Source organism: Peromyscus maniculatus, chromosome 9 (genome assembly GCF_049852395.1).
Source record: "Peromyscus maniculatus bairdii isolate BWxNUB_F1_BW_parent chromosome 9, HU_Pman_BW_mat_3.1, whole genome shotgun sequence".
NCBI classification, from domain to species: domain Eukaryota; kingdom Metazoa; phylum Chordata; class Mammalia; order Rodentia; family Cricetidae; genus Peromyscus; species Peromyscus maniculatus.
In genome coordinates, this window is record NC_134860.1 from 52,279,763 (window position 1) to 52,294,077 (window position 14,315).

The 14,315-nt window shown below is 43.1% G+C and overlaps 1 protein-coding gene across 13 annotated transcripts in view; it reads right to left on the reverse strand.

The window, feature by feature from the left end:
- The window catches only part of Acin1 (apoptotic chromatin condensation inducer 1), a 46,556-nt gene that overhangs the window by 31,906 nt on the left and 335 nt on the right, over positions 1-14,315 (reverse strand). For 3 of the 13 annotated variants that reach the window (XM_076544995.1, XM_076544993.1, XM_076544994.1), the window contains exons 2-3: positions 12,990-13,055; positions 6,388-6,499 (exon numbers count right to left, since the gene is read on the reverse strand). In XM_076544995.1, the coding sequence (XP_076401110.1) occupies positions 6,388-6,499; positions 12,990-13,055 (178 nt within the window). Of the gene's footprint in view, positions 1-5,889; positions 6,010-6,387; positions 6,500-12,989; positions 13,056-13,876; positions 14,272-14,315 lie in introns of those variants that run through there. The other 10 variants (XM_076544998.1, XM_076544997.1, XM_042284865.2 and 7 more) reach the window with 7 other exon arrangements.

Consider the following 14,315-nt stretch of genomic DNA (forward strand, 5'->3'; position numbering starts at 1 on the left):
TTTAATCCCAGCACTCAAGAGGCAGAGGCCAGAGGCGGGTGGATCTCTCAGTTCAAGGCCAGCCTGGTCTACAGAGCAAGTTCTAGGACAACCAAGGCTAGTACATTGAGAACCTTGTCTCGAAAACCCAAACAAATGAGCGAACAAAACACTTTAAGTGTTACTAGTGATTAATTAAATGTGCTACTAGAAAACTTATTTCAACCAAAATCTTACTACTACAGAGTAAAATAGAAGAGGTATGTGGCATTCTTCAGGTACTTATTAGGAGAGGTGGTACTGCTGAGCTCTCTCAGCCCTAACTCCTGGTGTTCATTATTTTGGGGCCAGAGCATGTCCATCTATCATAGGCCAGTAGTCCATGACAAGGACAGCTTGCTGCTAACCAGAGCCTACTGCCCTGCTACTTAGCACACAGTGCAGGCTGGCCTGGAACTTGAGGCAATCCTCTGCCCAGCCTTCCTAGCATGAAGTTACAGACCCTCATCACCACTATGTGTCCTGACTTCTTACATGTATTTGTGTGGGAGTGAGCATGCACATCATGTCAGGTGTGTGGAGATCAGAGGACAGCTTATGGGAGTTGGCTCTCTCCTCCCAACATCTGGGTTCTAGGGACTGAACTTACTGAACTCAAGGTGTCAGGCTTGGCAGCAAGTATTCTCCCACACTGAGCTCATCGTCTCCCTCCCTCCCTCCCACATCTTCTTTGCAGTGTTTGTGACTGAACCCAGGACCTCATGATACTAGACAAGTGCTCTGTTGCTGAGCTACATGCCCAGCCCTGTACCATATTTTCATCTTTTTTTAATTATTGAAAATTAGATTTTACTGGCCAGTCTGGTCTAGACAGCAAGTTCCAGGTCAGCTAGGAATTACGTTTTACTTATTGTGTGTATAAGTATGTGGGCATGTACATGCCACAACATGAATGTAGAGGTCAGAGGACAACCTTTGGATGTTCTTTCCTTCCATTTCATGGGGTCCAAGGAATCAAACTCAGGTTATCAAGTTTGGTAACAACCATCTTTACCCACTGAGCAATCCCATGGGCTTACATCAGCATCGAGACTGGGTCTCTCTACTAGTCCTGGCTGTTTTTAAACTTGCTGTGTAGACCACACTGGCCTTGAACTAAGGAGACCATCCTGCCTCTGACTCCCAAGTACTGAGATTAAAGGTGTGAGCTACCACACCCAACCTTATTTTTTGTAATATGAGGTCTTGATAAAGTGGCCAAACTGGTCCCAACTCAGAATCCTCCTGAGTAGCTGGGATTGATAAGTGCCAACATGGCAGTATTACATCTCCAAGATTAGGAGAAAAGTCTCTGGCATAAACACAGTGAGGAGAACTGAAGGCAACTGTTGGCTGTCCTATACTCAGTTCCTGTTTTCTGATTTGACTCTTCACGCACGTGCAACAACCTTGGCTGTTTGAGTGCTATCCATTTTGTTTTTCAAGAAAGGATCACTAACTGGCCAAGAGCTTGCTGAGCAGGCTGGTCTGGCTGGCCAATGAGCCTCAGGGATACCAGTCTGCACTCTCTGGTGCTGGGATCACAAGCACACCATGCATCCAGCTTTTATCAGCATGAGTTCTGGGACTCAACCTCGGGTTCTCAAGCACTTTATTGACTGAGCTGTCTCCAAGTCCCCAGAAGATCTTCCTCATAAAACACAGTGAGAAATTCCAGAAGTTCCCTACTTACCTAGAAAATTTTCAAAGTTTTTACTGGCTTAGCACTTGGAAGACTTTGGTAATATTATTTCAACCTGTTTTAAATGGTTTTTCTAAGTATCTTTGAAAACTAATAACTTTACTCTGATGGTATTAGTCTAAGTCTGTTGTCCCTCCTTTGAAAATATCATGGGGGTGGGGGGTGGCCCGAGGAGGGAGGGAGAGGCTGGAAACATGGGTCAGCTGTTCAGAGCACTAGCTACTCTTTGAGTACCTGAGTTTGGTTCCCAGCATGCACATGGGGAGCCTCACAATCACCTACAGTTCCAGACTATGACTCCCTCTTCTGGCTTTCTCAGAAACCCAAACACATCTGGAATATACTCACACGCACACTAAAAAATCGCAGTTCTCCTAGCTTTATGTTTCTGCACCATGCTAAAAACAATTCTCTTGTCTCTGGGACAATTTAAACTGTACTGATTTCTAAGGATCGTCTCAAATTTAGACCTCTGCCATGAGGCAATCTCTAATTACTCCAGTCCTGAAATTGCTCACTTTTTAAAAAAAACTTTATGTATATAAATATTTTTGCCTGCATGTATGTCTATGTACTATTTGTGTGCCTGATGCCTGTGGAGGTCAGAAGAAGGTATCAGATCCCCTGGAACTGGAGATATAAATGGTTAGTTACCTTGTGAATGCTGTGTAATCAAACTCAGATCCCCTGGAAAAGCAGCCCCAGATCTCTCACTCTTATGATGCGGTTGTATATACCTAAAATATTAAAACTTGAGAGACAAGGACGATAGACCTCAAGAATGAGTTTAACCTGGGGCTCCATGGCAAATCCCTGCCTTAAAACACAAACAGCCAGGTTAGTTGTTGCACACCTTTAACCCCAGCATTCAAGAGGCAGAGGGGTGAAGCCCTGTGAGCTTGAAACAGCCTGGTACAGAGCAAGCTCGGGGGGGGGGGGGGGGGGCGCTACAGAGAGACCCTGTCTCAGAAAAACAAAAACAAAATAAAACGAAGGGCAGAGAAGATGGCTCAGTGGGTAAAGATTCCATCTTGTTAAGCTTAATTCAATCCCTGTACTCCATGCTAGGAGAGAGTCAACTTCAGTTGTCCTCTGACCTCCACATGTAATCTTGGCATTGGTGCATCCACACACACACTAAATAAACGAATGCAGTTTTTAAAAAATCCTATGGTAGAGTGCTAAAGGGATGCTCAGTGGTTAAGAGCGTGTACCGCTCTTCCTGAGGACCCTAGCCTGGTTCCCAGCACCCATGTAAGGTGGCTAAAACACCTGTAATTCTAGCTCCAGGGGATCCAGTGCTCTCCTGTGAACAAACCCACACACAGATACACATAATTAATTATAGAAAATAATAACCTTTTAAAAAAATCTTTTATGTGCATCATTTGTGTCATGTACTTACTATCTTCCATTTTTAAAGTTTTATGTGCAATTATTCTCTTTACTAATAGACATGTGCTAATGCCCCATATACTCTAGTAACAGAGATATGCATACAGCAGAAATTCTAATACATATTTCCGTGACTTTTGAGAATGATGATAATTCACTTATAATAGACTTTCTCTCTTTCCTCCTGGCTTTATAATCCGGGGGAAAGAGCAGCAAGAGCAGAGTGAACCAACTGGGCAGAGGTGGTGCTCTCCTTTAATCCCAATACTCAGAAGGCAGAGGCAGGCAGATCGCTGTGAGTTCAAGGCCAGCCTGGTCTACAGAGCAAGTTCCAGGACAGCCTGGACTACACAGAGAAACCTTGTCTCGAAAAATAAAGAGCAGAATGAACCAAGTGACAGTCAGCTATTTCCCTAATTGGGGGAAAAAGAGGTCCCTGGAGAACTTTTCAATCACTCCAAAATTGTCAGTGTTAAATTTATTAAAAATTTTCCAGGGGGGGGCTGGCAACACACACGCACATGCATGCACGCACACAAAAAGAGACGTGTCTATGGCCAGCAAGACGGCTAAAGGGAAAGACACTGAGACTAAGCCTAATGACTTGAGTTCAATTTCCAGAATCGACATGGTAGAGAGAACAAACTTCTACAAGTTGTCCTCTGACCTCCACACACGTTCTGTGGCATATCCCCCCAACCCCCACATACCCCAAATGTAGCAAGGGAGGGGTGGGCTACAGAGATGGTAGAGATGGTTGAGCTGTTCAGCACTGGCTACTCTTCTGGGTTCAATTCCAGCACCCATAATGGTGGCTCACAACTGTCTATAACTCCAATTCCATGGGATCTGATCCCCTCTTCTGGCCTTGTGGAGCACAGACACACAAAGGCGAAACATTCATACACATAATATTTCACAGGGACAGAGCACTTGCCTAGCATATGCTAAGCTCTGGATTTGATCCATAATCAAAGTGGAGGACAAAAAGAAAAAAAAAATATTATCAGAATTTTCAGCTGGGGCTACAGCTCAGTTGGTAGAGTACTTACCCATCATGCACCATGCCCCAGGTTTGATCTTTAGCACTGAATAAAGCAGGATGTGATGGAGCACACCATAACCCACATCTTGGGAAGCTGATGTTCAATGGGAACTCTTGGCTACTTAGTGAACTGGAAGCCAGACTAGACTACATGAGACTCAAAAAAGGGGCAAGAGGGGGAGTTGGGCGGTGGTGGCGCACGCCTTTAATCCCAGCACTCGGGAGGCAGAACTAGGAGGATCTCTGTGAGTTCGAGGCCAGCCTGGGCTACAGAGGAGATCCAGGACAGGCACCAAAACTACACAGAGAAACCCTGTCTGGGGGGGGGAGGGGAGGATGAAAACAAAACAGGCATGGTGGTGGCTCAGTGGTTAAGAACACTTACTACTCTTACAGAGGAGCCAGGTTCAGTTCCTGGCACTCACATGAGCTCACAACCACCTATCACTCCAATTCCAGGGCATCTAATGCCCTCTTATAGCTCCCCTGGGTACCAGGCATACATGTGATGCACATACATACATGCAGGCAAAATACTACTCATACACATAAAATAAAAATAAATAATTCCCAAAAATTTCCCTCAAGCACTCAGACTAGGATCAAGAAATATAGACATTAACCAACCTCACTTAAAATTAGCCTCAAAGGTCCTTCATTTTCTTTTAACCTTACATGAAATTTCTCTCTCCAATAAATATTTCCAAAAAAATTTATACTTTTCAAGGAATCCTATGCTAATCAGAAGAACTGAAAACACATATATCCTAACAGTGTTAAATATGGAGGGACTGTCCATAATTAACAATCCTGACAACCATTAACTGTACTAACAGTTGAAAATACTTGTTCATTTCCACACTGGCTGACTACACCTACCTAACGTCCACCATCACACATACACACTGCCTTGAAAATCCTAAGTTTTGCTGGGCACTCAGGAGGCTAAGGTAGGTGGATATGTGTTTGAGGCCAGTCTTGTCTATATTAGTGAGTTTCTGGACAGCTAGGGCTACATATCAAGACCTATCATAAACGAACAAAACAAAATTAAAATCTTTCCAAAAGACAAAGGCTGTATTTATAGTCTTTTACTTGAGATAATAGGAAAAATTAGGTACCTAATATTACTATCATGTGAAAAAAAATTCATCTTGCTTGAACCATTTATACAAATTAGGTTAAGCTCTTTATAATATGTTCACAAAACAGTGCTTTGCCTTTAATAGCATTTAGCATAACTGTGATTACATAATAATTTTATCAATACCCATCTACTTACTAGACTGTAAATTTCCTTAGAGCAGACATCTTTTCCTCTAGTATATCCTGGGGTCTAGCACATGCCTGGTATACAACAGGCAGGCAATAAAAAAAAGTGTTGAATAATAAACAGTAGATGTCAAATCCAAGAGTGGTAGTGACTAGATGTATACATACAACAAAGAGATGAAAGTAAGTTGTGACTGTTGCTACATTTGCAGATATATAAAAGACTGAAAAGGTACAGAGAAAAATCATACTAACTGATAAGACACCGAGTAGTTAACATGTAAGTAAAATCACATTTCCAAAAAGACATCATTTCTCTGAAAACAGACGTCAAATATCAGCTTTACAGAACTCTCCTCGGGCTTTCATGGAGGCTTATCATGAAAGGAGGCATCACTACCTCCCCCACCAACTACGCAGGATGGACAAACAGCGCAGTGGGGAGGGAGATACGTACTGGGCGAATGTCTGCTGAGCTCCAGCTCTGGTCTCTCCAGGCTGCTCTGAAAGTCAGGAGGCAGCAGGGAAGCCACTCCCTCAGGATGGATCATCTCGTCCTCCGACTCAGCTGAAGCTTCTGCAAAGTACACAGTGGGTCGGGGCAGGGAGGGAGTGAAGGGCTCAGCATGTGGGATACGTAGGCGTGAAGGACGGCAGGCAAAGTTATAGATACAGACACACACACCAAGAGAGTACTGATCAAAAAGAAAACACCTCCCTAGTGCTAAGCTCTACCTCACTGACATGGTACATGACTTCTTTCCATCTCCTCTTATACTCGGTCCAACTGAGCACCTCTTTCCCTGACACAGTCCGACTGTAACTCATCTGGCATCAGAAAACACTGAAAGCAGATGAACAACAGTCTCACCCAACTTACTCCTGCCATTAGTTAGACCCGTCTGTCTACCTGTGACAGAGACCAGAGACCTGTTAGAAGTGACAGTGGGCTTACCTTCAAGCTCTGCAGCCTCCCGAGCTTCCCGTTCTAGACGCTGCCTCAGAAGCTCCTGCTGCTTTTCCAGGTACTGCTTTATGAAACTGTTCTGGCTCATTTCCTCCCCAATCTGTGTAGAGGAGATGGGATAAGAGTGTCTAAGGAGGCAGCTATTAGGTGACTAGGAAGGTCTGAGTGCAGGTAACAAATAACCTGAGTCATGAAATAAGAGGCTAGGCTAATTGTTTTTCTTTTCTTTTTGTAAGATTTATTTATTATGTATACAGTGTTCTATCTGCACATATGCTTATAGGCCAGAAGAGGGCACCAGATCTCATTACAGATGGTTGTGAGCCACCATGTGGTTGCTGGGAATTGAACTCCGGTCCTCTGGAAGAGCAGTTGGTGCTCTTAACTGCTAAGCCATCACTCCAGCCCGTTTTATTCTTTTGTTTTTGTCATGGATAAGTACATAAAAATATATTTAGACAGACAAAGCCTAAAATCCAATGTGAAGCTCCACAGCCTTGGAATGGCTATTCTAACTGCAGAGAAGCATGTACTCATGGCGATGTACATACTTTGAGTCTGGTTAATTTAGCTTCATAATATTTTTATAATGAATTCTGTTCTAATGAATGAAAACTTTTTAAAATTTACCTTATGTGTATGGTGTTTGGGCTGTTTGTGTACAGTCTGTGCAGCACATGTGCAAGCTGCCCAAGGAGTTCAGAGGAGGGCATCGATGCCCTAGAATTGGATACAAAACATCTACCTCTGGGCTGTCTCACGGATACTGAGAATCAAACCTGGGACTTCTGGAAGAACAGCCAGTACTCTTAATTACTGAGCCACTGCTCTAGCCGGACCTGCCTCACTCTCCTTAAAAAAAAAAAAAAAAAAAGAATGCTTTTAAAATGCTTATCACAAACTTAAGTTTGATATATTAAAATGTTTTAAAATAATTGTGGGGGTGGGAGAGATGGCTCAGTGGTTAAGAACACTGGCTACCCTTCCAGAGGACCTGGGTTCAATTCCAGCATCCATATGGCAGCTTAAAAAGAAGGCCGGGCGGTGGTGGCGCACACCTTTAATCCCAGCACTCAGGAGGCAAAGGCAGGCAGATCTCTGTGAGTTCGAGGCCAGCCTTGGCTACAGAGTGAGTTCCAGGACAGGTTCCAAAGCTACACAGAGAAACCCTGTCTTGGAAAATAAAAAAAAAAAAAAAAATGGCCTGTAACTCTAGTTCCAGGGGATCCCATACTCTCACAAAGCCACATTCAGGCAAAACACCAATGCACATAAAATAAATCACTAAAAAAAATTTACTCCTTAAAAAAAGATTTAAAAAAAATTAAAAATAAAGCCAGGCAGTGGTGCCACATGCCTTTAATCCCTGGGAGGCACAGGCAGAAGGATCTCTGTGAGTTCAAGGCCAGCCCGGTCTAGAGAGAACAGCCAAAGCCACTCAAAGAAACCCTGTCTCAAAAGACAAAAACAAAATAAATAAATTAAAGATAATTATGAAACATTCTACTAAAAGCAACAAAGGCAAATTACCTTATAAAGAAACATGAATTTAAATAATTTCTATAAGCAATAAAATCTGATAGTTTCTAAGCATGTAAGAATTTATTTTTATCTTATGTGCATTGGTGTTTTGCCTGCATGTATGTCTGTGTGAGGGTGTCACATCTGGGAGTTACAGACAGTTGTGAGCCACCATGTGGGTGCTGGGAATTGAACCCTGGTCCTCTGGCAGAACAGCCAGTGCTCTTAAGCGCTGAGCCATCTCTCCAGCCCCCAAGACTTTTCTCTTTTAGTTAGAGATTAAAAAAAAAGAAAACAGGGAGCTAGAGAGATGGCTCAGCAGTTAATACAACTGATTACTCTTCCAGAGGACCTGGGTTCAATTCCCAGCACCCACATGGCAGCTAACAACTGTCTATAACTCCAAGATCTGACACCCTCACATAGACATAAATGCAGGCAAAACACCAATGCTAATAAAATAAAAATAATTTAAGAAAAAAAAAAAAAAGGAAAGAAAACAGTCTAAGTAAGTATACCAGGGAAATGCAAAGAAACTCCACGAAGCAAGTCTACTCCATGCATCTGGGATCCAAGAAACAGAACTCTCAGAAGGCTCTCATTTTCTTTCTTCTTTTAGATTTTTCAAGACAGAGTTTCTCTGTGTAGCCCTGGCTGTCCTCTAACTCACTATGCAGTCCACGCTGGCCTCGAACTCAGAGATCCACCTGCCTCTGCCTTCTGAGTGCTGAGAATAACAGCAAGAGCCATCACCATCTGGCTAGAGGCTTTTTCTTTTTTTGGTTTTCCGAGACAGGGTTTGTCAGTGTAGTTTTGGTGTCTGTCCTGGATCTCGCTCTGTAGTCCAGGCTGGCCTTGAACTCACAGAGATCCACCTGGCTCTGCCTCCCCAGTGTTGGGATTAAAGACGTGCGCTGCCACCCCCCCCCCCCCCAGCTGGAAGGCTTTTTCTATTAAAGATAAGAATAAACAGCACTATGGCAAAAAAAAAAAAAAAAAAAAAAAAAAAAAAAAAAAAAAAACTATGTTAATATTTTATTTAAAATTTTCAGTCCGAAGAGTGATGTTAATGCACAAATAACTTAGAAGTAAGAATTCTAGGGACTATGCTTCTTCTGGAAACAAGGTCTCACTACATAGTCCAGACTGGCTTTAAACTTGAAATCCTTAGGCATTAGCACCCTCAGTTTGAGTAGCATAGGTGCGCTACCACGATGTAGCCTGTTCTTGGTGCTCCCCCTCCACCTCCCACCCTGTGTGTGTGTGTAATCTATATCCTCAGCCTGAATTTTACCTTTTCATCTAAACTTTTATATGAACTAGAATTTACCTAAAAATAATCTACTATTTATCTTAAAACTGAGAAGAGTAGGCATGATGCGTATCTCTAATCCCGGCACTCGAAAGGCAGAAGCAGGCCAATCTCTGTGAGTTCCAGGCCAGGCTGGAGAGAGAGCTCAGCAGTTGGAAGCAACTGTTGCCCTTGCAGAGCACCCAGCTTTGGTTCCCAGAACCCACACTGCAGCTCACAACCTTCTGTAACTCCAGTTCCAGGGGACCTGACTCTCTCTTCTGACCTCTACAAGTACCAGGCACAGATAATGCACATGCATACAAACAAAATAAAAACCTTCTACAGAGTGAATTCCAGGAAGTCAGGGCTGTTACACAGAGAAACCTTGTCTTGAAAAACCAAAATAAATAAATAAATAAATAAATCTCAAACAAATTTAAAAAAAAAAAAAAAAAGTAAATCTGAGAAGAAAAAGTCCTAGTCCAAAAGATCAAGCTCCACCAAGCAGGAAAACATTTTGTCATATATCTCAAAAGTTCAAGTGCGGGGCTAGAGAGATGGCTCAGCAGTCTGCACTAGCTGCTCTTGCAAAAGACCTGGGTTCAAATCCTAGTGCATGGTGGCTCACAGCCATCTGTCAAACCGGTCTCCAATGTCCTCTTCTGACCCCTGACAGCACCAAGCATGGACATGGTGCACATACACAAATGGAGGCATAACATTCATACACACAAAATATGAAAAAAATATAGTATTTCAATGAGTGAAATTAAGAGACTAAGGAAAGGAATATACACTCAACACTTGAGACACTTGTAACTCCACTTCCATTCAAAGACAAAATAAACCACAGAAGGGGGAGTGCATATATAGCTTCCATCTGCAATAGTACCACAAGAGTAGCTGAGGCCAGAGAACTGCCATAGTTTGAGGCCAGTCTGGGCTACAGAGTAAGTCCCTGCCTCAAAAACTCCAACCCAACCAACAGCTTTGTTTTGAGTAAAAAGAAGCATTTGGCACACCATGCATTGTAGCGCACACCTTTAATCCCAGCACTAGGGGGCAGAGGCAGGTGGATCTTTGGGAATTCCAGAGTAGCCAGGGTTATGTAGAGAGACCCTGTTTCAAAACAAAAAAACATCCCTGCCCCCTCCCAAAAAAAGGGCTAGCAAGCCCAGGGTTAATCCTTTCCCCGCTTTCTGTAACACTCCCAATCATTCTTTCTGTCCTTCAGTCTTCTCCTCACGAGCTCCCCTCCAGTCCTTCTTACCTGTCTAGAGATCTTCAAGAACTAAGTCAACCCCAATACTTCCTATGTTTTCTGTCATATTTTCTAACACTAAATACTTATTTTCACCTAAAGTAAAGGAGTCTCTCAGTACTCAATGGACATTGATGAACTGTGGGTTCCAAGTATAAGAAAACAGTAATGTTTGCTGCAAAACCTTTGTTAATAAAAGTAAGGCTTCAGGGCTGGAGATATGGCTCAGAGGTTAAGAGCACTGGCTGCTCTCCCAGAGGTCCTGAGTTCAATTCCCAGCAACCACCTGGTGGCTCACAACCATCTACAATGAGATCTGGTTCCCTCTTCTGGCCTGCAGGGACACATGCAGGCAGAACACATGCAGGCAGAACACTGTATACATAATAAATAAATAAATCTTTAAAAAAAAGAAAAAGTAAGGCTTCAAAGTCTAAAATGCAATGATCTAAAATTACAACTGTGAATTGACTATTTTAAGTAGTTTCTTTTTTAAATTTTTTTTTTTTTTTTTTTTGGTTTTTCGAGACAGGGTTTCTCTGCGTAGCTTTGCGCCTTTCCTGGAGCTCACTTGGTAGCCCAGGCTGGCCTCGAACTCACAGAGATCCGCCTGGCTCTGCCTCCCGAGTGCTGGGATTAAAGGCGTGCGCCACCACCGCCCGGCTATTTTTTAAGATTTATTTATTCTCATATATTTTACATGTATGACTGTTTTAACTGCATGGATGTATGTGCATCATATGTGAGCTTGGTGTTCAAAGCCAGAAGAGGATATGGGATGCCCTGGAACTGGAGTTATGGATAGCTATGAGCCGCCACGTGGGGGCCGGGAATAGAACCTGGGTCCTCTAAAGAGCAACAAGTACTCTTAACTACTGAGCCATCTCTTCAGCTTTCATTTATGTGTGTATGTACATGTACCTTTTTTTTAAAAAAAGATTTATTTATTTATTATGCATACAGTGTCCTGCCTGCATGAGTCCCTGCATGCCAGAAGAGGGCGCCAGATCTCATTACAGATGGTTTTGAGCCACCATATGGTTGCTGGGAATTCTGGAAGAACTCAGGACTTCTGGAAGAGCAGCCAGTGCTCTTAACCACTAAGTCACCTCTCCAGTCCTGTGTGTGTACATGTACCTGTGTGTGTGTGTGTGTGTGTGTGTGTCCCCTTGGCGTTACAGATGTTTGCGAGCCGCCCAATGTAGGTGCTGGGATCTCAAATCCAGTTTGAATCACTGAGTGACAACCACTCTTGACTAGTGAGCTACCTCTCCAGCCCCTTAGGTAGGTTTTTATTCTTTCTTAATGCTTGTTAACCTCAGAAAGCTTAGTATTAACAGGGGAACAGAAAGATTTTCCACAGTATCCTGGGACTTCATCTACTCCGGGGCCCAGACACCATTGCATTTTCCTTTAAGTGTATAACACATTAAATGAAGGGATTTTTTTAAAAGCTGAAAAGCATTCTAAGAGATGATAAGGTCAAAATTTATATTTTGTTTTTAACTACAGAATAGTGTCTTCAAAATAAAAAATATGTAGAAAGCGAGGGGCAGGAGTACAAGCCTGCTATCTATCCCAGCACTAGGGAAGCTGGGCAGTAGGACTCCCGAGTCTGAAGACAGTACAGGTTAACTGTGAGCTCCAAGCCATCACGGCTACACGGAGAGATTCGGTCTCAATGCTCAAAAAAAAAAAAAAAGAAAGTCTTCTCTGAGCTATCCCAGCAGAGTCCAACTACTTTTCCTATTACAGGTGAGGAAACTAAGGCCTCAAAATGTTAAGTTCCTAGTCCTAAGGTTTCAGGGATGTTTAAGAGTACCTATATATAGCTAAGCAGCTAGCACTAGAAATAAGGGGTTATTAATAAAGGATCAAATTCTTTAAAAAAAATCTATGTCAATAAAAGAGTTGTTGATAAACAATTTATTTCACATCTAAATTCAATTCAACTTTTCCCCAAACTAATGGCAAATAAGTGACTTCAGATTCTTGTGGCACACTTAATCAGAGCCATACCTTTTGGCACACTCCACTGCAAGGATCCAAAATTAACTTAGATCTCCTCTGATATGTTTTTTTTTTACTCCAGGTCTTTATGCAAAATTAAGTCTTGATTAGAATTCAACTGTCTGAGAGCTGGAGCAATAGCTAAGCAGTTAAGAGAACTGGCTGCTCTTGTAGAGGACCCAGGTTCAAGTCAGCACCCATATGGTGGCTCACAGCTGTCTATAAGCCCAGTTCCAGAGGATTCAACATCCTCTTCTGGCCTCCGTGGGCACCAGGCACACACATGATACACAGATATATATGCAGGCAAATCATAAAATACACATAAAATAAAAATGAACCTTTAAAAAAAAAGACAGCAACTGTCTAATGTGAGAAGACTTGTAATGAAAATAATTTAAGAAAATACTGCCTTTCATAAGCACAGAAGACACAACACCAAGTCCTTCCATTTACCATTTTCTCCAAACAGCACATCCTATCTAAACAAATCTTTTTTCTTACCTGTGAATTTGGCTGGAATGCAGCATGGGGTGTTGAGTGTTTCTGTAAATTTTCTAGCATTAGAGCCTGGTATAAAGAAGAGCAAAAATCAGAAACCAGGAGGGGGAACCAAAAAAGCAGCCCAGATCTCTACCTCTCCCACAGCCCTTTCATTAAATTAAATATACTTAAATATACATTTATACCATACTCCTTTCATGGAGCTTAAAAGCCCTTTTACGAATACTGTTCTCATTCATCTTCACGAGACCATTAAAGGTAGCCATGGTTACTGCTCCCAAATATACAGATATAAAATACAGGCACACAAAGAATCAGTGACCTGGCTATGTCATAAAAATCTGCAAAAGTGACAGAATCAGTACTAGAATCCCGTCTGCAATTTTGACTAGGAGCCACTTTTAAATCTGGTAATGGGGTGGGGGGCGAGCACTCCAAATACTCAAACAAGCTTTAAATTACACAAAACCGTGAGACTGCTGATTAGGGTCTCACTGTTACTTGGTTAGTTATTCAGAGCTAAAACTAAGTGAACTGGCACAATTTTCAGCAGAGTGACATCCAGACTGATCAAACGTATTAAAATTTCAAAGAGAAACTGACCACAGACCTTGTCACCTGTGGTTTGACTTAATCCACACCCACCCACAAACTGTCAGCTTCGGGATAAGCGACGGTCTGTCAACTCGGACCCTGAACTAACCTAATCCCCATCCGCACTACCAGCCACATACCCTAATGAACTCTTCATTACACCGGTCCATCTCACCTTCCCTCCATCTACACCAAACCGATACACAGCATGTACACCTCCGGACAAACCCCTTCTCATCTACTCCAGCCGATACGACACCCCCCCCCCCCCGCCTAAAGTCATCCTGTCTCACCTCTCGCGCTAGTATTCACCAAATTCTTATCCAGACTGCTTCTCGATTCCCTATAAATTAGACACCCGTCTTTCGCCAAGTGCGTCTACCAAGGTTTCCCTTCATCTAAGGTCTTCATCTGATCAAGCGGACATTTTACCCCAACCCAAATGTATTCCTGCAGCCAGAGTCACCAACCCCCTCCGCCCAACTGCACCCCTAACTCGGACCCTGCCCTACTCGCCCCCGTAAGGCCAGCCACACCGGTGGTTGTAGAGGGATTTAACTCCTTCTGCAGCGCATGCGCCGAAAACACAGACACAAACAAGGAGGGGGTGGGGGAGGAAGGAAGGAGCTTAAGACACTCCGGGAGAGTAGCGCGCACCCTCCCATTTTGGGCTCGCGCCGCTGCCGTTAAGGCGGGAACCGGCGTTATCTCTGTTCCAGCGCAAGCCACACC